Source organism: Mugil cephalus, chromosome 19, assembly GCF_022458985.1.
Source record: "Mugil cephalus isolate CIBA_MC_2020 chromosome 19, CIBA_Mcephalus_1.1, whole genome shotgun sequence".
NCBI lineage: Eukaryota > Metazoa > Chordata > Actinopteri > Mugiliformes > Mugilidae > Mugil > Mugil cephalus.
The window spans coordinates 2,183,916-2,208,894 of record NC_061788.1 but is presented as its reverse complement, the minus strand read 5'-3'; the positions used below and the strand labels follow the sequence as shown (position 1 = coordinate 2,208,894).

General features: G+C 41.4%; 2 protein-coding genes across 2 annotated transcripts; one reads left to right on the top strand and one right to left on the bottom strand.

Annotated features, from left to right (window-relative positions):
- The first annotated feature begins 236 nt into the window (after window positions 1-236).
- On the top strand, window positions 237-21,805 carry marveld2a (MARVEL domain containing 2a). The gene is made up of 17 exons (XM_047570453.1): window positions 237-394; window positions 1,326-1,594; window positions 3,220-4,161; window positions 5,199-5,419; window positions 6,839-6,874; window positions 7,081-7,250; window positions 8,047-8,218; window positions 9,564-9,614; window positions 11,253-11,367; window positions 14,252-14,339; window positions 14,965-15,622; window positions 15,722-15,889; window positions 18,596-18,723; window positions 19,527-19,709; window positions 20,381-20,552; window positions 20,743-20,784; window positions 21,107-21,805. Exons 3-17 carry the CDS (start codon window positions 3,237-3,239, stop codon window positions 21,203-21,205), a joined length of 3,228 nt encoding a protein of 1,075 aa, XP_047426409.1. The 5' UTR covers window positions 237-394; window positions 1,326-1,594; window positions 3,220-3,236; the 3' UTR covers window positions 21,206-21,805.
- On the bottom strand, window positions 21,484-24,580 carry ankrd34ba (ankyrin repeat domain 34Ba). The gene has a single exon (XM_047569755.1). It carries the CDS (start codon window positions 24,555-24,557, stop codon window positions 22,950-22,952), a length of 1,608 nt encoding a protein of 535 aa, XP_047425711.1. The 5' UTR covers window positions 24,558-24,580; the 3' UTR covers window positions 21,484-22,949.
- Between the last annotated feature and the right edge of the window lie 399 nt (window positions 24,581-24,979).

The following is a 24,979-nucleotide window of genomic DNA, read 5'->3' as shown; positions in this document are numbered from 1 at the left end:
TCTGTCTGGAGTGTGCGTTTGTGTGTGTTTCTGTGTGTCTATTCGTGTATGTGTGCATTATTGTATGTGTTATTGTGTATATCAATAGGTGTATGTGTGTCTACGTGAGTCTTTGTGTCTATCTGTGTGTGTTATAGTGTGTGTCTGTGTGTTAGTGTGTATATCAGTGTGTGTTAGTGGGTGTGTGTGTGTGTGCTCACATGTGTGTCTTTGTGTATATTTGTGTATCTATCTGTGTGTACTTCCGTCTCAGGTGTTTCCGATGGAGCAGGTGAAGTGCGTCGCGGCGCGCTGACGTCACAGGGATGGGCGAGTCACGTGGTGTGGACCGAGAAACCTCAGGTTTAATGTTTCTGTCATGAGAGAAAGAAGAAGAAGAAGAGAAGAGACCGAGGTAAGAGACCGCAGAGAAACTGTTTCTCCTCAGAGAGAAGCTTCTCCTCCTCCTGCTCCTCCTGCTCCTCCGCGAAAAACACTTTTAGACCAAGTTAAAGTTTCTTTTCTTTTAAACGTCGTAAACAAAACGGTCCGCGCAGCCGCAGCTCGAGCGGAGTGTGATTCTCCTCAGTCGGTTTAAGATGAAATAATTTAACAGATCTAGAGAGAAACGGAAATAAAAGCGAATAAAAGCGGAGAGAAGGAGGAAAACACGGAGTTAACGTGGAGTCAGGGTTTAAAGTTTGGATCTGATCGAGTCCTCTGGATCTGAGCCAGCTAATAAACAGCAGCAGGCCTGCACGTTCACCTACACGCACCTACACACACACACACTAGACTTTATTATAAACACACACCAGACTTTATTTACCTCTTTATTAACACTAGTACAAGTTAAATTACACGGTTATCCTTTAATATTTAATTAAATCAGTGTTGGTAAAACATTCAGATAATTTACTCGACTTAAACCGGTTATTATTAATCAATTTACAGCTATAATATTAATTAATTAATCATTATTCAGTCATTTATTTTCTGTTTTCTTCATTTATAAATAGAACATGGATTAAATACTGAAAATATAACACTTGTAATATTTAAAGCAACAATATTTGAGTTAACGGAACCGTTCTTTTTGTATTAATTGATTAATTGACCTAATTTTCAGGGAACAGAAAATAAATAATTAATCAAACACAAATATTATTTAGTTTTAGTTGCTGTAAACATCTGTCTAACGTCCTCTGTGATGTTATCGACTTCCACTATAAATCTGAACTAACTGGAAACGAACGTCAGTGTTTTATAACTTCACGTTCTTTGTTGGAAACCTGCTCTAAAGTTTGTTCATTTAATTCTTTTATTCTGATTTCCTTTTTCCCCAGTGGCTGTAAACTGATCATCTGTCTGAGCTTCATCTCCATCATGACCTCTCATCTGCACGTTCATCCTCATCATTCCAGCTGATTGTGTCCGTCAGACGTCAGACTCAGAGCTCGTTTCTCTGACTGATAAAGTGACGCTGGTAGATCACGTTTCACGCCGTCCTCACCGTGTCTCTGTCTCTGCAGGTGACTCGTCTGTGTTCGTACAAGGTTTGCATTCTGAGCTGCAGGCCAATGTAAGTCCAGTTGAGTGACTGCGTGTGAAAGAGGTATTCAAGCTCACTTCATATTTTATCTTAACCTCTCCAGATCGAATCCACTCAAGGAAACGGGGCTTTCAGGGGCTGACTGGGAATGTGTCTCTGTGCTAACAACAGTAGTGGTGGTAGTGGAGGTGGTTTCTCTGGTTGCAGCACAAACACACATTCCTGACTCAACTTGCATGGAGGATGAGGGGCTGTGGCTTTTTTCTCCTCTGGTGTGGATCATCTTCATTACTCCTCCATGTGTTTGCATGAATGTTGGACTTGAATATCTAATACAACGTCTTCTATCATATCATGTCTTGTCCTCTTTCTCTGTCTCTCTTCATTATTTGCCTGCTCTCTTCTGTTATTGACTTTGATCCATTTACAGTCGCTAAAAACATGCAAAACGCAAACAAATGAATTCAGATTGATTGCAAATTACTGCAAAGCAACTCACAAAAACGAGACACAAAACTACTGCAAACAGGCCAAAGGGCCTCAGAGATGCTGCTGATGGATTCATAAATGACACAAATATGTTGGAAAAATGATGTAGCATGTTGAAAAAGACAGTTTCAATACGCAAAATGTCTGCAGACAGACCACAAAAAGACAAAAAAGGAACTGTTTCTACCACCGTGCAAAATATCTGGGCACAAAATGACCACTTATGGACTTGTGAAAGTCGCAAACAGGCTTAAAACAACCACAAAAAGTTGAAGTCAATGGAAAAAGAAATGAGCACAAACCAGACACACGCACAAAATGAAGATGAAAAAGGACATTTTCTACAGGCAAGTAGTCTGCAGGCACGCAACAAATGACCACAGAACGACTGACTAATGACTAAAAAAAATTAGATGGAAATAAAAATCCACTCCAAGGTGCATTATAGTTATGAGTGTGTGTATGTGTATGACCTCAAAATGATGATCCACATATAGACTCATAGAAACTAGAAAGAGGCTCAAAACTATGTCAAAAATCAAAAGAAATTAACACAAAAAAAATAAATATTCAAAAAGACAGTTTCAGCCCGAAAAATGTTTCCACAAAACCAGCTACACAAGTTCTAAATAGTCACAGAAAGGAATTGTTCAAAATGCCAACGGTCTTAGTGCCTTAAAGTGACTCAAAGAGACTCAGAAGAAACATTAAGATGAGTCGGACCAGAAAGAGACAGAAAAGACACACGCACACATTCATAAGCATCATTTTGTTACGTTTTAAACAACTGAAAACAGAAATAGATGCAAAAACATTGAATTATATTTCAGAAATCGCTGCAAACACAGTTACAGTCTGCAAAATATCTGCAAGCAGGCAAAAAGAACAACCACATAAAACAAAAAAAAAAGGAACAATTTCTACCTCAGTGAAAAATTTCCAGGCACAAAATAACCACGTATGGATACAAAATAACCATTTATGACCACATATGGACACAAAATAACGACCAAAAGACAAAGTGACCACCAAAAGACACAAAATAACCATTTATGATCTAAATATGGCCACTTATGGACAGAAAATGGCCACTTATGACACTTAATCACACAAAAATTACCACTCCAAAACCACTGAATTACGTTTCATAAATCAGACCAGACTGAGCTGAGGTCTGATTACCTCTGTGCTGCTTTCAGGGACCATCACCATCCTCATGTCCTATGGAGGAGGCTCTTACGGACGCACTGAGCGAGTCCGCCATGCGCCCCACTATGACCAGGTTCCCCAGGACTCGTTACCCCGAACCCCCGACTCCTACGACCCGGTGCCCTTGAGCTCTGAGCGGGTGCCGGGTCTCGCTCAGAGCTCCGACCCCCTCCCACCACCGCCGCTGCCCGACCAGCCGCCCATCGGCCCCGAGTTTGACCCCAGCGGCAGCGAAGGCGACGTCGACCCCGCCCTCGACATCAAACCGGTCCACCGCTTCATCCCCGACTCCTGGAAGAACTTCTTCAGAGGAAGCAACCGCAGCAGTAAGAAGGCGTGGTCCATGCCTTCGTCCACCAACAACAACAACAGCACCACCGAAGGAGTACGCTGCTCCCCCCCGCAATCCCCCTCCGTTCCTGGATCGTACCGGGACGCCTATGGCGGCTCGGGAGGCAGCTACAACTCCCGTAAGGAGCTTCTGGAGTCGGCGTCTGGACGAACCCACCACACAGGTCTGACCTACAGCGAGCGGGTGGAGGAGTACCACCTGCGATACGCCTTCATGAAGTCCTGGGCCGGGCTGCTGAGGATCCTGGGATGCGTGGAGCTGCTGCTGGGAGCCGCCGTGTTCGCCTGTGTGTGCGCCTACATCCACAAAGACAACGAGTGGTTCAACATGTTCGGATACTCGTCCCCCGGGGGGGCGTACGGCGGCGGCTTTTACGGGGCCGGGACCAGCGGGACCTATTACACTGGCCCCAAGACCCCGTTTGTGTTGGTGGTGGCGGGACTGGCCTGGTTGGTGACGGTGATCGTGTTGGTGCTGGGGATGACCATGTACTACCGCACCATCCTCCTGGACTCTAACTGGTGGCCCCTGACCGAGTTCATCATCAACCTGTCGCTGGCCATCCTCTACATGGCAGCAGGTAGGCAACAGGAATAATCCTAACCTGTGGATTATCTGTTAGCTGGGAGGCTAGGAAGAGCCATGAGTAGCTGGGAGACTAGGAAGCTAGGAAGATCTACGACAACCTGGGAGGCTAGGAAGAGCCACGGCTAGTTGGGAGGCTAGGGAGAGCCATGAGTAGCTGGGAGAGTAGGAAGCTAGGAAGAGCTACGACTATCTGGGAGGCTAGGAAGAGCCACAACTAGCTGGGAGGCCAGAAAGAACTACGACTAGCTGGGAGGCCAGAAAGAACTAAAACTAGCTGGGAGGCCAGAAAGAACTACGACTAGCTGGGAGGCTAGGAAGAGCTACAATTAACTGGGGCGGTAGAAAGAACTACAACTAGCTGGGAGGCTAGGAAGAGCTACCACTAGCAGGGAGGCTAGGAAGAGCTACCACTAGTTGGGAGGCTAGGAAGAGTTACGACTAGCAGGGAGGCAAGGAAACTAGGGAGGGCTATGACTAGCCGGGTGGCTAGGAAGGCTATGACTAGCTTTAAGGCTAGAAAGAGCTACAATTACCTGGGAGGTGGTTAGGAAGAACTGTAATTAATTGCAAACCTAGGAAGAGCTACTGGGAGGTTAGGAAGCTAGAAAGGGCAGCTATTGGCTGGGAGGCTAGGAAGAATGAAAATTACTTTGGAGTTTAAGAAGCTAGGAGTAACTACTGTTAGCTCAGAAACTAGGAAGAGCTCCTATTAGCTGGTAGGCTAGGGAGACCTATGATTAGCTTGGAGGTTACGAAGCCAGCAAGAGCTGCTATTAACTAGGAGGCTTGGAATAATTACTATTAGGTTGGAACCTAGGAAGAGCTATAATAAGCAGGGAGACTAGGAAGCTAGGAAGAGTGATCTCAATGTCTAAGAACGTAGGAACTACTGTTAGCTTGGAAAGTAGGAAGAGCTGCTATTAGCTAGGAGGCTAGGGGGCTAGTTAAGTATTATTTAACCTACATGAACTGAGTCTTTGATCTGATTTTCAGTCCGAGCTGAGTGTCTGTTTGTTCCTTGTCTTCCAGGAATCATCTACGTCCGAGACACGACTCGTGGCGGCCTCTGCTCCTACCCGGTCTTCAACAACGGCATCAACGGAGCGTTCTGCAGGACGGAGGCCGGTCAGACGGCCGCCATCATCTTCCTCTTCGTCACCATGGTGGTTTATCTGATCGGAGCCATCGTCTGCCTCAAGCTGTGGAGGCACGAATCCGCTCGGAGATACCGGGAAAAGTACGGCCAGGAGGTGAGAGGGAACTGTACAAGCTTATTACTTAATGCATCTCGAGAAAGACAGTTTCAATATTCAACAAGCAAAAAACAAAAACTAAAACATAAAAGATGAAAACACAATAAGTTCAACTTTGATGCATTGAGACCCAACACAATAGCTAGCTAGCTAGTTAGCTAGCTAACGTGAACTTGCTAGCTAACATTAAGTTAACTAATAGTAACTAATAGCAACCATAGCTGATCTCCTTGCTTGCTTGATGTCAGCTAGCTAGCTATCACTATGGCTTTAGCCCATGTTAGCTTTACCTTGGAGCAGACATATCTATGCTTGTTTATGTTGTTTAGATGTTGTTGGAGGTCGGCAGCTTGACGGACATTGTTTCCGTAGTAACAGTTTCTAGGATGTATGATTGGATTTGAGGGCGGGGTTTTGCTAAAGGTCAATTGAAACGAGTAATGATGCAGCACATGAAAAATGTATCGAGTGGAAATATTAAACTCATCGAAAATATGTAGTGAAGTAAAAGTGGAAGTAGGAGGAAAAAAATAATACTCCAGTAGAGAACAGATACAACATTTTAGTACTGAAGTACATTAGTGAAGTAGTTCTACTTTGTTACTATAAATCTCTGCCACAAGACACAAAATGATCATTTACAGGTACTAGTCTGTGGGTAGAAGGTAGATACCGGGAAAAGTTGGGAGGAGTTGAGAGGCTTTAATCTGGATCGAGTTCAGTCTGAAAAACAAACACAAGTTGCAGCAACAACAAACCACAGTGTTTCCACACAGGCCTGAGGGGGCGGAGCTCTGTGATACCTGTGCTCAGCCTCAGTGGGAACATTTGTTTGTTCACGTTTCTTCATAGTTTCATGACATCATCGATTCTACTTCACGTTAGCTTAGCTTAGCATAAAGACTGGAGGAGGCAGAGGTTTTTCCCTCTGTTGGGCCACTTCCTCCCCTTTCTCCTCCTTTATATTTATTTTTTCCTTTACCTCCCCCTTTCCTATTTTTTCATTTTATTAGTTCTCGTCCTTCTCTTCCTTCTATTATTCAGCCTTCAGTCATGTCCTCTTTCTTCTTTTTCTCCTCTGCTTCCTCCTCTTTCATCTCCTTCTCCTCCCTCTTATTCTTCCCTTCCTCCTTCCTTTGTTCTTCTCTTTCTTCTCCACTATCATTTTTCTTCTTCTTCACCTACTTCTTCTTTGGTTTTCATCCTTTCTTCTCATCCTCCTACCTCTTTCTCCTCTTCCTACTATTTGTTGTCCATTTTTGCTCCTCATCTTTCATCTTCTCCTTCGTGTCAATCATCTGTATCCTTCGCTCCCATTGGTCCTCAAACTCAAGATTAATTTGGCTCCGCCCACTTCCTCCTCCGTGTCGGCGGGAAATTAAAACATTAATGAATCAAAATGTTTTTCTTCCTCAGATGCAGACGTCAGAGATGCGAGCCTTGCAGTCGCTGGTACGTCCACTAATTATATAATTAGTGCACTAGTCAATTATTTTATATATATATTCATAATTATATTTATTACAGTTGGTTTATTCTATGTTACTTATTTGAACTTGAGCTTTTCCTCTCGGTCTCATGTCGTTGTCTGCTCTGTGAGTTCTTAATCACATAAAGTTTTTTCTGAATCTGAATTGTCGCCTCCTTTGTTTATGCAGGCGGTTCCAGATTCTGCTCCAGTGACCAGGTCTCCAGAACAGGTCCAGGGTTCCTCGGTGGTTCCCATCCACGCTGCACCTGCACCCAGAGCTGTTCCTGCAAAGGTTCTGCAGGGAGCGATTCCTTCAGGCCACATCCCCAAACCGGTCATCGTTCCCGACTACATCGCGTGAGTGCAGCTTAAAATATTATGATGATTAATGTTTAATCAGATTAATCTCAGTATCTTTACATCTTCATCTTGCAGCCTGTAAAACATTTGTTTCTCCAGCTGAATAAAATAGTTCCTGAAGTAAACATTTGTAATAATCTCCTTGTAATAAAACACCAAATAAAAGAATTATTACCTCAGTCTGACTTTAACTGGACAACTGAAGTGCATGTAAACACGTTGCTCTGACTAAAGTTCTCTTTATCTGATTAAGTCACACAGATAATGAGATTGGAAATCGATTTTCTGCGTCATGTATACGCCTCAATCAGACTTTAACTAGACAATGAGTGTGCACACACGCTCCACAACTGCTGCACTGGTGTATGACCCTGGAACAAAAACATCCAAGGTCACAGAAGAAGAAGAAGAAGGTAAACAGAGCCAGTAGAAGAACCATCTGAGGCGTAGCGCCATCTATCTGCACCAGAAGTAGTGCACACATTACGTACGAGATTCAAAAGCTGAACAATTCTCTACCTGGTTGTTGTTTAAATGCCAGTCTGCTGCATGAACGACTCCAGCTGTTGATTATATGATGTAATAGGTAAACAGAAGCACATATCGCCCCCTAGTGTGGAGGAGGACGACATGTTCCTGTCAGTTATTAGATTTTCTCCGTTGCATGTAAACTGGGACAAGAAAGTTAAATTTTGAGCATCGCTCCTTTAAGCTGTGGATGTAAACGCACTGAACGTCCACACAAACCTTTTTATATAATGTTATTAATAAGATGTGATCCTCCGTCCTGCAGGAAGTACCCGACCATCCGCTCGGACGAGGAGCGGGACCAGTACCGAGCCGTGTTCAACGACCAGTACGCCGAGTACAAGGAGCTCCACGCCGAGGTGCAGGCCACCCTCAAGAAGTTTGATGAGATGGACGTTATGATGCGTGGTCTGCCTCAGCATCCCAGCAGCCAGACGGTGACTGACCACACTCTGACACTAACATACATCCTGAGCTTTAAATCCTCCTCAGACCTCACACAGCATTTTAGATTCATGTGTTCAATCACAGGAGAGGGTCCAGTCGCATGAATTTGTAGTAACTGTTAGTCGTGATTACTTTTATTCAGAGGAGTGGACAGAACTCAACACTGAGACCCAGGATTAGACGACAATGAGCCCAAGTTACACTGATTTTTCTTAAGAAATTTCATTTTTTTTGAAGGATAATGAACATTCGCCTAATTTACTTTTTCTTCTTTGCGCTAAAACAAATGGAAAAATGTCTGGAGTTGTCGTTACTAACAGGTTTTTATTCTGTTGCGTTAAAGTCCTCAGTTCCGGATCAGGGTCAGAATCAGAATCAGCTTTATTGGCCAACTATGTGTTCACATACATGGAATTAACTCCAGTCACTTTGCTCAATGGTACAAGTCAAACGCTTAAATAAGCATAAAAATAAAAGCGCAAGGAAATAGAAAAACTACATAAATTAGACTTTCAGAATAAAATAATGACAACTGATGATCCATCGCTGCAGATTTATCAGCTGCACCTTCATGACTGTGGGATAAATGACAGGATTAGACCCTAATTATTTGAAAAAACACCAGAGGAAATAAAAAACTGTATTATTTATTGTTATTATTAGTTTTAAAATCAGATATTTTTTATTTGTTTTTCTTTGGACTAAATCAAATGGAAAACTATCTGGAGTTATTTCTAGGTTGTTATTCTGTTATGTCACCGTCCTCAGTTCTTGATGATTCTCTGCACATTTATCAGCTGCACCTTCATGCAAAGGTGTCTGACCTTTATCTTTCAGGAAGAAGCCGTGACAGGATGTTAAATTATGGAATAAATTATAGGATTTATGTATATATATATATAAATAAAATGAGTGTGACTCCTCTGTGTTGAATAAATCCGCTCATTGGAATCAGCTCAGTTCTTAATGATCCATCTCTGCAGATTTACGTGTTTAACTTTCAGTTTTGAGTCTTATCTGTCAGGAAGTGGCCGTGAAACGATGTTAAACTGTGGGATAAATGATGGGATTATCTTATCTGTGTGGTTCAGACCCTGGTTGTTTGTTATTTGGGTTGAGCGGTTTCTTGTGCGTCATCTTGATGCGAGCGAGCGTTTTGTCTGGAATACCACTGCAGAGCTCTTGTGTTGTGCCTCATTTCCTCGTCCTGTGGCTTCCTCTGTTTTGTGCTTCCTGTTCCCACTGGGTTTCCCCTCCACCCTCCAGCTCCTTATCTGAATCATTTTCATACCATGACTTCAACCCTTTCTCTTTTTTTTTTTTTTTTTCTTGCAGGAGGTGGATCGCATCAACAGAATCCTGCAGGACTACCAGAGGAAGAAAAACGTGAGCTTCGTGTTTGTCGCTCTCTGCTCTGGTTTCTATTAGACTGAGTTTAGCTCCTAGTGCATTCGTGCAAGAACAGCAGACGTTTAGAGACTATTTGTGTATTAATTAGTTTAACAGACATTTTAAAACCTTGCTTTAACTGGGGTTAGTTCACCACCAAGCTTACAGATGCATTAGCGCCACCTACAGGACTGGAGGGTTTAACCGTTTATGATTCAGTTTACAGCTCCCAGTGCAGTAAAACATTTAAAACAGTCATCCACTAGACACACACCTCTCCCAGCAGCAATCTTGTGCAAATATGCAAAGTGTGTATTTAAACAAGGAAAAGAATAAATAATGGGTAAGTAAGATAGAAAAAATAAGTAACAATAATGAAGCGACAAGCACAACCTACTCTTTTAAACTGGCATTGATCAGCCTGATAAGTGACGGGACAAAAGAGTTTGATTCAGACTTTTTTTGTGTTCAATGATCCCTGATAGTGATTCAGATTCAGGCTGGTATCAGCGATACCGCTCTGATGTTGATACTCTGTGTTAATACAGTCTAATGTGTCCAAAGGTGAATCTAAAAAAAACAAAAAACTAGAGTATTTAAAATCATAGCTTCATAAAGAATAAAGACATCAGAGTAATTTATTTATTTTAAATTTTAAGCTAACAACAGAAAAAACAAACAGAGACACAATCACACAAAATAATAAGTAAAAATAATGATTGTTTAACTATTAAGAACCGCTATAAAATGAAACCTTTCATCTCAACTGTTCTCTCCTCTTCTGTCCTCATCATAAACGCCTCATATTCTGTGTTGTGGTTCAACCTGAGGTTTGTTGTGTTGCCACAACTCAATAGTTTAGTTACTTTCCACCGTGTTCCTACATCAACTCCAATGACTGAAGTATCAAAAGTATCGATATTTTGATTTGAGAATCGATTTTAGAGCATAAAGACCTGATATCGGAAGTATCGATATTTCAGTATCGATCACTGATCTGGAAACGTAAATAAAATATCAGAGATGGGATCAAGTAATATTTTTTTCACATTATTGTGTTATGATCTCACTGAACAATCTGGTCTTAATAATGAGACGATTGTCAAAAAAAAAATATTAATTTATCCAAACTGTTTAAAAACTGAGACATTTTAATTACTGATATATTCACTGATATATTCACTGATATATTCAGTAAAACACATGGAATCAAACGACACACATATTTATTTTAAAACTCTTTCCATGGTTGGTTGAATTTGCTTCCAGAGGACGAGTCTGGAGGAGGAACTGATGTATTTCAGGATGTGTTCAGGCTTTTTCATACTCATACAATGTGATGCAAAAAATTAGTTCTTTGTGGCTTAAATGTGTTTGTATCTAGGAGCTTAGTCCTTATTAAACCACATTTACTTAATTTAAACCATATTCATTGTTTTAAAACTATCTTACCTAATTCAGTTTCCAAACCTCTCTTGAGCCATGACACATGTAAATTTTGCTGCATTTTAAAACGATATTTATTAATGAAAACAGCAGCTGCAACATGTTAGCATCCTGTCGTGTGTGTGCATGTTTGAGACCAGAGGGAATAAGAATAAGACGAATAATTTCCTGCCTGTTTCTCCGTCCCAGGATCCGACGTTCCTCGAGAAGAAGGAGCGCTGCGAGTATCTGAAGAGCAAACTGTCGCACATCAAGCAGAAGATCCAGGAATACGATAAAGTCATGGAGTGGAACGACGGATACAGCTGAACCTCGGCGTTAAAATGCAGAATGATCAGAAATACTTTTATATCGGAGGTTTTGTATTCGTGTGTTTGTGTTTGTCCGAAGCAAACGTTTTATACTTACTGTAAATCTGCTTAGTTAGTAGGTGATGAAACTATCTGTAGCTGGTTAGCTTAGCTTAGCATAAAGGCTGGAAACGGCTAGCTAACAGCTCTGTCTAACCTCTAACTGCTCTAAAGGGCGTTTATTAACGTGTTCGTTTTCATTTAAAAGCAACAATTTGATGCTTTTAACAAAATAAAATAAAATAAAAAAGTTTTGGGCAGGAATGTAGTTTAAAGGCTCAATTACACAAAACCAAAGACGGACGACTGAGCCTTAGTCTCCTGTTGCATTTAAATGCAAGACTGACACCAACAACCAGCTGGTTCTAGAGGAAATACCTATTTATACCCGCAGGGCGTCTGGTTTCATCATTTAAAAGGGAAAAACTATGAGCTGCTATTAGCTGGGAAGCTAGGATGAGTTGCTGTCAGCTGTTAGGCTAATCGTACCACCATTAGCTCACAAGCTAGGAACACTGACTATTAGCTGGAAGCCATGAAGAGCTAATCGTAGTAGAAATCCTAAGACGCTAGGACAAGTTGCTGTTAGCTGGGAGGCTAATAGTACTGCTATTAGCTCACAACCTAGGAAGACCTACTATTAGCTGGAGGCCATGAAGAGCTAATCTTAGCTGGAAGGCTAGGAAGCTAGGACGAGTTGCTATTAGCTGGGAGGAGCTAGCTAGCTGAATGACGGTAGTTAAAAGTTTAAAGTAGTAACATTGTGTGTTGAAATATCAAGAGCTTCAGTTGAGTTGCTAGGAGGATTTCCTTAAGCCAGTTTAAACATTTTGTTCACGCCCAGTCTTTATGCTAAGCTAACCATCTCCTGTCTGAGAGAAAACTAACCAAAATAAAAAAAATCCAAAATAATTCCTCAAAATGGTCTAAATATGCAAATAACTACATAAGTGTATGTGTGATACTGTGACTTTTAACTCTTTCCACTTTATTTCACTGGTTTCTGACGTGAATGTTTGCAGCTGGAGAAAACTGACCTCGCTGTCTTGTCTCTGTGTTTGTCAGTCGTCTACAGTAATTTCACAACTTTCCAGCGTTAATGAAAACCACTGCTCACGCGGCGGCGTCTTTGAGCTGCTGGGACGTTTGTTTTGGTTGCACCAATCTCCCTAAGTGCTATTTTAAATATTGTTTGCTATGTATATTTTGTATCACTGCGTTCGACCATTTCATAGAATAAATCTCTTGTATGTTTATCATTAAATAACCAGAGAGCCTAAATAAATCCATTTATTTGCTTCACAATGCTGTTAATCTGTCAAGATTTGAGTTCCTGTGTGTGATTGTATGTGTTCTTTTATAATTTAACTGATCAACAGGTGCTTTCTGTTCTCACAATATAGTTCTGAGCATTTTATTTATTTATCTACTGCTAAAAGTCACCAAAATATAAATCATCAGAGGAAATAAAAACTCATTTTGATGTTAATCCAACAGCTGAACAACAAACAAATAGAAATAAATTAGTAATTTTGATCACTTTAAAAATGTTCTGATTTTCTCAAAGCTCCCTGCAACTCAACAATCAAATACTAATAATAGAATTCAGTCTAATTTGACTTAAACACTGACAAAACTTTGGAAATGTCCTGAACTTCAATAAATAATATAATTCCCAGTAATGTATAGGATATATAAAGGATCAGTTTGTTGTTTAAAAAAAATCATTATTAGATAATTTTTTAAAAAATATATTGTTCTTTGCTCATTTTGTTTAAAAAAAATAATATTATATATTTTAACATTTTTTTATTTCACTTTATTATATTTTATTTATTTGGGGGAATTTTATTTTTATTATTTTCTTTCTCTGTACCCTCTGTAACAGACTCTATTAAATAAATATTTTAATAACATTTTCATCTTGGCTCCTGTATGTTTTCTAATTATGTTTTTTAATTATATATTTTTAACAGTATTTGGTCATTTATTGCCCGATGAGATAAAATAGGAGGATTTACCGATGTATTAGTCACATATTTTATTCTTCATATTTTGTCATTCTCGGGACTCCATACAATGCGATCAAAATCCGACGTAGGATCAAAAAGAAAAGAAAAAAAAACAGATTCTCTTATTCAGCACATCTGAAACTCGTGCCCTGCCCATTCACTGAAGCATTTCCTGGCCATTTACACAAGACGAAAAACAAACATACAAACGAGAAACTTCCGGTCCGCTGTCGCCAGGTAACGTGACACCTGTGCGCGGGGGCGGGGCTATCCCTGTCTCGTCTAGGTGTGGTCTGCGTTGTTTTTACAATCTGCTGCAGTTTCAGTCGAGACGTTGCAGGTGAGGGGAGTTGGTCAGAGCAGTTACAGGTGAGAACTCCACAGCTTCTTTTTTTCGCTTTTAATTAAACTACAACATAAACACGTTTAATATCGCGCTCCTTTAAACCAATTAACTCATTAACAGCCTCCTCGCTCAGGTGTAAACTCGGTGCTTTTGTGTTAAACCGCAGGATAACGGGTGAAAACAACTTCCCGTGCTTAAATATTCAAACCGTGACTTTATCTGGAGGTTTTAATGTTGTCTTATGTAAATGATGTTTGAACAGTATCAGAAACCACTCGGCTTGTTTAAGCTGTGTCTCTGGTACATTTAAAAATATTGAGGTCATGTTTTAACCCCAAACAATCAATGTATTCATCACATTTTTTTAAAGAAAAAAAACAAACAGATTCTAGTCAATAAACTCGGGAAATGTGTTAGAAAAATAAAAGACTTTTGCTGTTGAAAATCAAACTAAACTGTTTTCTTTTGTTGTTCTTACAGATTTTTTTTATCTATTTCCTGGACAACCAGCAGAAATGTCCTCCAGGCCCAACGGGAGTCCACCTCCTTACGAGGCAGATAATGGATAGTAAGTCTTCTTCTTAACAAATATATTTGATATTCACCAAAGCCAATCATGCTGTTTATCATCTTTGAGTACGGAACGAAAGAAATGACAAAAATAATTACGCTGTACATTTGTCACAGGCTGCTTAATTTTTAGCAGTAAAATACACAATATTACTTTGAAATGTTACATACCAGAGATTTCTGGTCGAGATGTTTATTTATTGACACGTTGATGCGCATTTTATTTTTTTAATACAAACGAGAGATCTAGAGGTTTATGATAAAAGAGGTAAAACTGACTGTATTTAAATTCGCACACAAATTTTCTGAAATACCAAAACTTTAAATTCTCTCAAGGAAATATTGAACAATTGAAGTCGTATACATTTAAATGTATGATGTAAATTATTGTTTTGCATCTGAAACGGGCGTATTTTTGAAAAAGAATAGAAAATTATTATTTTTTTTAATTATTTAGATTCCTTAACTCTTGATGCGACTTTTTATTTATTTATTCATTATGTATACAATTTATTACCATTACGTGTGGCGCACCATGTGCCATTAGATGTGTCAATATGCATAATAATTTCTGTAATTTCTCTTTATAGTAAAGCCTATTTTATTTCCCTGTCTCTTCCCAGTAACGAGCCTCCACAGCCGGCCTACTCTTACTACCCCGATGATGAGTTCCAGCATTTCTACCGCTGGACGTCTCCACCGGGCATCCTCAAGATCATGGGCATCATCGTCATCGTCATGTGCGTGGGCATCTTTGCCTGCGTCGCCTCCACGCTGGCTTGGGACTCTCAGGGAGCCCTGTCCGGCTTTGGGGGAATCGGGGGAGTCGGCGGAGGCTATGGCGGATCCTATAGCGGTGGCTACAACCCCTCGTACAACAGCTTCGGTGGGGGCGCCTATGGAGCCGGAAACGGCTACGGCTACGGCTCGCTGGGAGGGAACTACAACGACCCACGATCAGGCAAAGGGTTCATGATCGCCATGGCGGCCATCGTCTTCATCTTCGCCCTGGCCGTCTTCATCATCATCGTGTCCCATCAGAGCCTATCGGAGAGCAGGAAGTTCTACCTAGCCGTGGTGATCATATGCGCCTTCCTAGCACTGCTAATGCTAATAGCCTCCATCGTGTACCTGATGGCGGTGAACCCCACGGCTCAGTCCTCCGGGTCCGTCTATGGTAACCAGATTAGGGGCCTGTGCGCTCAGTTTCAGCAGCCTCAAATCTCAGGAACCTTCGTCAACCAGTACCTTTACCACTACTGCGTGGTGGAGCCTCAAGAGGTGAACAGATTTGATTTTTAAACCAGATTTATGATCTCACCTCCGGTTGTTTTATTTGCTCGGTGTGTGTAACCCTGTGGTCCGTCTCTCTGACTCCAGGCCATCGCCGTGGTGTTCGGCTTCCTGGTCACCGCCGCTCTCATCATCATGCTCGTCTTCGCTCTGAAGACCCGCCAGAAAATCAGAAGCTACGGCAAGAGCAACATTTTGTGGAGGAAAGTGAAGGTCATCGATGAGGTTGACCCGCCTCAGGATGTGGAGGCATGGGTGAGTACGATGAGCCCTGAGTTAGATGTCTGGAGCCTCGATGTTGTCTCTGGGAAAGTGGGTGGAAGATGAGGTGTGTAGGAGGATGAATGGATGAGGAGGGTGGGGTGAAACACCTGAGTTACCTGGATACAAGCAAGTTTAATTAAGGGGAGTGGTTGAGGTGTGCCCCTCAACTGAAATTCACTTAATCTAAATTTCTACAAAATATATATATAAATATATATATATATATATATATATATATATATATATTATATATATATATATTTTGTCGGAAAAGTAGTTAAGGATCTCACTCCTGAATATCTTCCATGTTTCAACCTGAATATCTCTTGAGTTTTAAAACTGTTGCAGTCAAAGTGAGGACTTCAATTTATGATATTTCATAAATCATGACATTCTTCATGAGGAATACAATAAAAGAAAGAAATAAAAGAAAACTAGCAAAACCAGTTCTTCTTTAAGCTAAGTGACCTAGTTTAGCGGGAAGGTCCAGTGACTTTTTTATGATGATGCCTTTAAATTACATAACACACCATCATATATTTGCATTTATTACACTACCTCCTTGGTACAAATGTGAGCTGAATATATATATATATATATTTCTAGCTAAACGCTAACTAGCTTACCTGCTAACTAACCTAGATTAGTTGGAAAGTCCAGTAACTTTTTCTGGATTTAATGTTATTAATATAATACTTTAAATTACATTTTATAACACACAGTCGTATATTTCAATGTATTAAACAACCTTATTTGTAGAAATAAATTATAAAATAGTAAAAAAAAAAAAAAATAGAGCAAACTAGCTAAATGCTAACTAGCCTAGCTTAGTTGGAAAGTCTAGTGGCTTTTCCAGGAAGTAGCAAACTTCTTAGCGCAAGCTAGCCAAATGCTAACTCGTCTAGTTTAGCAGGAAAGTTCAGTCACTTTCACTTTTTTATATAATTTGTTATATAATACACAATCATACATTAACTCATTGCTACAAGTTGCATGAATAAAGGACTAAAAATGAAGTAAATGTTTTATACTTTCAATCAAAGTTAGCAAACGTTCATTCATAATGTCACTAAAATTAAATGTAAATAATGGGAATATCACCCCCAAACAAATAGAAAACAAAGCTGAAACATGCAGATATGGACTGGGTGGGTTTATTACCCCTCACGTTATTCATCAATAGTCAAACAGATCCAGTTTAAACCAGAACAATCTGCGTAGAAGTGGTTCATATTATTGAACCAGGCCTGTTTTACTTTGAGATAGAATTTGATTTCTAACATTTTTATTCATTAAAACTCGATATTATTTACTAATTTCCAAAATCAGACAAAAAAAAAAAGAGTCATTTATGTTCACATATGTAGTATTTTTTTATTCTCTGGGTTTTGGATTGTTAGTCGGACAAATCAGGACATTTGACGCAGGACAGTGAGAGTGTCTTTTTAAGCTTATTGTGGAAATCTTATACAGAAAATAACTGTGGGCTCAGCTGTTTATGTTTGATGGAGGATCATGTGGGACGGTTCCAGTGCGTCTGCCCGCGTTTGTTTTCATGGTGCTGAGCAGTAAAACGAGTGGAGGAACCGGTTTGATGACAGTCACCTGTTCAGCGGTGGGGGAGGGAAATACTGGGAGCCTGCTGTACCTGGAACGCTTGGTTTCAAGGTGTGGCGCGAGCTCTCAGACACCGGTTTCAGTCTGAGACGTCACACACTGATAAAGACTCTGGGAATAAAAGCCTGGCCTGCTGCCGTCTGCACACGAGGCATTTAAAAACCAGTGTTTTCCTTTTTAAATTTTTCTTTTCGATGATTCATTCTCTCTGCAGCTATTTTCAGATGTGTTTTGCAACATAGCGCAGCGAGTAGCGATGAGTCTGTGAGTCACGTTGTTGGAAGTCATGATGACATTCAGTTCACTTTAGCACAAGGAACAGGAAGAACAGGTCGGCCTGGTCCTCTGCACCATGAAACCCACTGGTTAGCAGACACACAACACCACAACAGCAACCTGATACTGGGAACCAGTAGAGAGAAGTGGCCTTCTCTTTTTCCTGGGAACCCGCCTGGAAAGTGCTGAGGTGGTGAAGCTGCAGCCTGCAGCAACATACATGGAGCCTGTTGTGGTGTGTTGTGTGCAGTGGGGTGTAGCTGACTTATGTTGCATACTTTGGGAGAACGTGTCCATGCAGGTACATCATACCAGAGCTGGAAGAGATCCAGAGTGTTTGTCTCAAGAAAACACCCTTACATAATATAAATTAGCTGCACATTCACAGTCCTTCATCAGTATCTCGCTTTGTCCAAATAAAAGTCCAAAACTCAAAGAATAAAGTATAAAAATAAGGAGAAATGGTTTAAGTGCAAGCAAAAATATCAACTGATCTTCAACAACAGTTCATCTGCTCCCTCCTCAGAGATCATTAATGTCTATTGTTTGGATCTGAGTCTGAAAAATGAAAACTGATGGAGATAAGTTTGATCAAAGACAAACTGACAGGAAGAAATAATAGAACTGGAAATAAATTGAGAAAATTATACATGAAAGCAATGATAAGATTTTAGGTTTTGGATAAGTTAATCAAATAACCCACCAATGGATTAATGGTGATCAGCCTTAAAGTTGCAGATGAAGTGTTTATCAGTTAAAGAAAGTTGAATGTGAGGTTTCTAATTCGTTGGGTCTTTGGTGAAGGTGAACAACGTGTCGGCTACGCCTGAAGTGTTCCCGGTGTCGGACTACCCAGAGAAGCGAAGAGGCTCCAGGAGTTACCTGGATGACGAAAGCAACTACGACAAACCCCCGTACAGCTACACCCCAGAGTGAGTAAACCTGCCCCAGACTGTGTTTAATTTAAAATGATGAACTGAGCTGATCAGATAAATGTGTTCACATCTAAACATCAGTCATGATAGAGGCTCTAACCACTTGGCAGCTTTAAATCACTGTAAAATAATTCCTACCATGAATCAAAGAAACGCAGGAAAACTTGTTGTTCTGTAATTTAATCTAGCTAAACGCTACGTAGCTTAGCCTAAGCGGGGAAACTCCGCTGGCTGTGACCTTTAAATGGCATTTTGTAAAACACAATGGTATGTTTTAATTCACTGAACTACCACATTGGTAGAAATGTTAGCTAAATTAAAGTGAAATGCTAGCTCGCCTAGCTTATGTGATGCTTTTAAATCACTTTTTTATTATTTACAGTTGTTAAATCCTTCCAACAAATGGCTTAGAAGCAACAAACCCCCAGGTCAATACTATTAATATTAAATCTAAATATGTGAATATATAATAAACCAGGGCTGCTGGTTGTGTTGGGTTTATTACAGTTATAGGTTAATAATTACTGAGCTGCTTCACCAGATACTCGTTATTATTATTTCCATAACGCGCCAGTGAAAGCAGTTTCATGAATCACGTTCTCTTACATCACTGAAACTATGTCAGATATTTTCGTGCTGATGAGTGAACACGACAAGGTATTCGAGCTATGAAGGAAACAGGAAGACACTGCTCCCTTGTTTCCTTACTCAAAATGAAATGGCAGATCAGACCAAAATGGCTGGTGCTTTACTTCCTACTGCTGTGAACCATCCTAACCTTTGTACTTTTTCTCACTCAGGCCGTCAGTGGAAGCCACGCCGTTGCGTAACGGGGTTTCCTACAGCAGCAACTCGGAGATTGCGAGTTCAGCCGGACGTCCCAAAAAGAGGCGTGCAGGTCGACCACGTCGCGCTGATGGACAGGACTACGAGACGGACTACAACTCCTCCGGAGACGAGCTGGACGACAACGACTTCGACAGGTACGAGACAAAACAGCGCAACCACAGAAATAACTAATAACATGGGTAATAATTCTCCAACATAATAATAATAATAATAAAAATATGAAAAAAAAAAATAAAAAGGTGCAGTTGATGTTAGAAGAAAATTAGTGGAAATCTACACAAACTACATTCAGTCAAGTTAGTTTAAAATGGGATTTGATTCTGAAATATGTTTTATTCTCTAAATGAGAATGTTTACAACGTATCAGCGCTAAAACTAGCCCTTAAAAAGCTAACTAGCTAAACGCTAACTAGCCTGGGTGCAGCTTTCACTGCGATTTTATGTAGTTTACCTTTTAAATTACACTTTTCATTTTATTCAATTATTGTTCTACACTGCCACTTGCAGCCAATTTAAGCTGAATTAGATGAGAGCAGATCATTGCTTAGCCTAGCCTAGCCTAGCCTAGCCTAGCAGAGTGGAAGAGGCGTAAACATAACATCACATTTAAGTAGCTACAGAGCAACCAGTTTATTTGCTCATGTTTGTTTGTAGCATTCTGTCTAAAAAATAAAAACATTTTCTAGCCACTGTCTGCAGCGCCCCCTGGTGTGTGGAGGCCAACATATACGATGTTCAACATGTTCAACCAATTCAGATTATTTTTGTTTCATTGTACAAATTCCCTTATTTTTTCCAACCGTAGTGAATTTCCACCGATCACGAATGAGCAGCAACGCAACGATTACAAGCACGAGTTTGACCGCGACCACAACGAGTACAAAAACCTGCAGGCGGAGCTGGACGCCATCAACAAGGACCTGTCGGACGTGGACAGAGAGCTGGATCAGCTGGAGGAGGGAAGCCCACAGTACCTGGTGAGAGCATAGACAAACTTTTTAGGATTTCAAAGAGTGACATATTTCCCTTCTGGAGCTGGTAAAAGTGAATCTGTCGCCACAGAACCATTTAATTCATGAAAGAAAATCACGTGTGTCCACGAAACGTTTGTTAAATGACCTAATTTAGATTTATTTCTTATAAATAGTTTTTCCTTTTTTTTAACAGGACGCATTGGATGAGTACAACAGAATAAAGAACATCAAAAAGGTACGTGAGATTATTTAAAGAGTCTACAGTGATTTAAAAAAAAAATAATAATAATTTAACCGCATGACACATTCTTATTATTACGTCCCGCCACCGTGTCGTTGTTGTTGTTGTTGTTTGGACACATTCTTGTAAACGTGATAAATCAGTTATGGTCTGATTAGATGTTGCAGTACTTATTCATGTCAAAAAAAAAAAAATTCCCAGAAACTATTTACGTAGCATGATAAGACGAATTGTTCTAATTATTTTTTGCTTTACCTGGAAAAAGAAAGAAGAAGATGGAGCAGAATAATAATTTCGGTTTTGTTTGTCTCCACAGTCTGCAGATTATCAGATGAAGAAGCGCAGGAGTAAATATCTCAAGTCCAAGCTGAACCACATCAAGAAGATGGTCAGCGACTACGACCGCAGGGCCTGAACGACGAATCTGTGGAGGAGGACACGTACGTCTGTCCAGGACGAGACGGGACAGAACGAGACGGGATGGGACGGGATGGGACGGGATGGGACGGGATGGGACGGGATTGGACGAGACGGGACGGGATGGGATTGGACGGGATTGGACGGGACGGGATTGGACGGGAGGGACTAAGTCTGTCTGGGAACTCTACGAGGGGATGAACCGACAGACAGTAAAAGACGAAGCTTCAAGGATTCACGTGAAGTTACAACAGTTGTATTTTTTATTTTTTTTTCCGGTAGCAGAGAAAACAAATCCTGTATTCTACCACTGTGTGTATTATGACTATCACCTGTCATGGATGTGATTTTATCTATTTATTTTCTATAAAGTTTTCCTAATTCAGTTCTTACTGCCCATTTTATTCTCCTTTTTTTTGTTTTTTGTTTTTTTTATACAGTCACTTGTAAATATGTGGGTTGTTTATAAGGAGGTGTTTCTCAATGAACGGTACAACAGGCGGACGCTTTGGATTAATTATGCACATTTAATGCATAGTGTGAACTTTAACAATGATTTGTGATGCATTTTTATCATAATAAAATCATTTATTAAACATGTTGCAGCAACATATCTTCTTGCAGCTATTTATTTATTTTTTCCACAGACATATTTATTTGAGACTCCTTCAACAAAAAGCAAAGTCCAACACTTTAAAGCCGCGGTGTCAACAGTTACAGCATCGTCTCAAGTTCTTCGGATGGAATATATTTTATATTTGAAGCGGTAAAGCGCACGACGTCAACCAGACGGCTCCTCCCAACATCCTGTGTTATTTTTGCTAGTTTAGACTAACAAGTAGCCAAAGAAAAACCTTGAAAACAATAAAACCCATAGAATTAAAACTCTAAAAACAAGTCTGGGTATAGCAGGGAAACAGCTTTACATTAAAATCTGGTGGAAAGATTAATTTTCCAATATATGCTAACATGAGTACGGTTGCTGATGCTAGCTGTCGCAGCTTTCACGTTACCTCTACACTCTTATTACTGCAGGTTTTTTTTTTACGGGAATGGACGCCCAAGTAGCTATTTTTTGCCTAAGCTAGCAATAGTAACACAGGAAGTAGGGAAGGAGCTCTCTGATTGGTCAGAAGGCCAACAAATGGTCAATTCTCTACATATAACAACTTTATAGCAGCAATTATTGGTTTATTTATTTTATTTTTTTTAATTAAAAAGTCAAACCACCAAAGTTATTCTTTAAGATGTTGCTCGTACTGACAAATGAAAAGAGCTCTATGTAGCTTTCCTTTTTTTTTTTTTTAGCGTCTTTAAGCTCATTGTTTTGATTTTGAACTCACAAATGCAGCTCCCTGGAAAGACGTTATGATAAACAAAGCCAATACCAATTGACAGCGGACAAAAAGTTGACAATTAATTCATTTTTTCTTTCTCTCAGACAGTGGAGGAGACCAAAACGTAGCCAAGTTTTGTGGAAATTAAAGATAACAAATAGTCGTGGATGTGGAAACAGCTGGCGAACGACTTGTTTTTTTGGAAACTGCACACTAAATCTGCATGAAAACAGGACCAGCCGAAGCACAGGAAGGTCACTATAGTTTTGCTGAATCCATTCGGAATTTAGTTCATCCTCTTTGGTTTTTCCGTCAATGAATTTCACTACACGGATAATAAAGCATCAACGCGACGACATTTAAAAACACAAGGATGGCGTTTTCTTCTTTCGCTCGTTTGAATTTTCAGGCTGTGGATTTGAACTGTTCGGTCTGCATCGAGTGTCTCCTCAGCAGCATCCTCCTGGTCAGCTCCTTGGGTTGCCCGGGAGGAGCAGAGGGGAGGAAACCCTTTTGACCAGACTCGGAGAAACTGCCTCCACTGCTGGAGTTACAAACGTTAAACATGGGGGTGTTGGCCAGAGGTGGCAAAGATCTAGGCTTGGCCTGGAAGCTGTGGTCCAACAAGAAGGCACCAGACCCTCTGCGCTCGTACCCAAACAGGACCCTCTTGCTTGGGCCTCCTGACATCGACTCCCTGGAGCCTAAGGTGCTGGAGCAGCGTAGCGGCGCCAGCTTCTTGCCGTCCGTCAGGTCTCTGGGTCTTTGCTCCTCGGGTAGGTTTTGAGTGTCTATGGCCAGCTGGGGGTCGGAGCTGTAGATGTCGGTGCCCAGCTTACGCCTCTGGATGACGCTTTGAAGGCTCGACGAGGCCACGGAGTGAAGGGGCGCCCCAAGGGTTTTGTCACCAGAAGACGAGGAAGAGGAGGCGATTGAATCTGCGGCGAGGTTTCCAGAATGCAGATTAGGGTGCGAGGCGGAGTGGGATGACATGAGGCCCGGTACGGAGATCTTTTCCTCATCATGTTTGGCATCATGTTCTTCAATCCCTCTGTTCATTCCTAATCTTCCTTCGTACCACTGGAATCTTTCCGAGTTTGTGCTGTTGTCGCCGTCCAGTTTGCGAGCTCCATAGGAGACGTTCTCCGTCTGGTTTGCGTCTCGGCTCTGTTCTGGGGACGAGGCAGCGTGGCGATGCTGGGCGAGCAGAGACTCCGGGATCTTTAACCACGGCTCAGAGTTCAGTCTCAGCAGAGGCTGCTGGAGTCCGTTCAGACCCGTTTGACCGAAGCCTCGAAACCTTGACGGGGAGCATGGGTGGGAGCTTACCCCACAGATCTGTGCTTCTTTAAAGGAAAAGACGGGTTTGGGAGGGCATAGGGAGGAGGAAGAGGAGGAGGTGGACTGAGGGGAGGTGATGAGCTGGATTTCAGAGGGAGACGCGGGGGCTGTTGGTGTCATTTTGTCGGCCGGATCGAGAGGACCGATGGGAGGGATGCTGAGGTATTGCTTGGCCGGTAGTTTTCCACATGGGAATTTGTCAGTTGTTATGATAATCACCTCTTTCCCTTTGGCCTTGCACGTGTCGAGCAGCAGCTTCAACACCTTCCAGTCTCCGGCCATGACCGCGTGGACCAAAGCCGACGTCCCGGACTGGTCTTCCAGGCTGATGTCCGCCCCGTTGGCCAAGAGCAGAGACACCACCTCGGGTCCGGCCTGCTCCCGGCAGGCGTGCATCAGCGCCGAGCGACCTTCCTTGTCCTGGATGTTGGGATCGGCTCCTCTCTCCAGGAGGAACTGGACCAGCTTGACCCTGCTGGCGCTTTGGGTGTCGATGTGCTGGGTCCTGCAGGCCACCATGAGGGGCGTCTGGCCTTGGCCGTCGCTCTCATTGATGTAAGCGCCGCCGTCCAGGAGCAGCCGAGTAAGTCTCAGCCGACGGAGGAAAACTGCTCTTAGCAACGGGTTACCAGAATCTATAGCTATCCCAGGATTACAGCCTTCTCCCTCCATCCCTCTTGGTCCCTGGTGGTAGTTTGGAGACGGATTTCTGTGGATAGAAAGAGAAAACTTTTAGCAACAGACAAAACTCAAGTACACAAGTTATTCTCAGGGTGAATCCACAACACAAGAGCAATCACTGACTGTTGATGAAAGTCCTGAACTGTTGCTTCCCCCTTCTGGTGGCGTGAAGGATTGTTGGCATCAGGGCCATTGAGAAATGTGATGAAAACAATGCTACTAGCTAGCTAGCTAGCTAATGTGGATTAGTTTTGGCTCCAAAGTAGCAGTTGTAGTTTCTGAACACTGCCTGAAAAATAATTTGTTTTCATTTGTTCTCATGTGATAATTTTGTGTTGTTTCTGAACAAAAGCTTTCATTGTGATAGTAACGTATTTTCCATTTCCTTATAGACTTCATAGACCCATATTATG

Excerpts from the sequence above, each read along its gene's own strand:
- marveld2a (XM_047570453.1), top strand. The coding sequence starts at position 3,237 with ATGTCCTATGGAGGAGGCTCTTACGGACGCACTGAGCGAGTCCGCCAT. Across the intron at positions 9,615-11,252 it reads ACTACCAGAGGAAGAAAAAC|GATCCGACGTTCCTCGAGAA; the intron begins GTGAGCTTCGTG and ends TCTCCGTCCCAG. Across the intron at positions 19,710-20,380 it reads GACGACAACGACTTCGACAG|TGAATTTCCACCGATCACGA; the intron begins GTACGAGACAAA and ends TTCCAACCGTAG.
- ankrd34ba (XM_047569755.1), bottom strand. The coding sequence starts at position 24,557 with ATGGAGGGAGAAGGCTGTAATCCTGGGATAGCTATAGATTCTGGTAAC.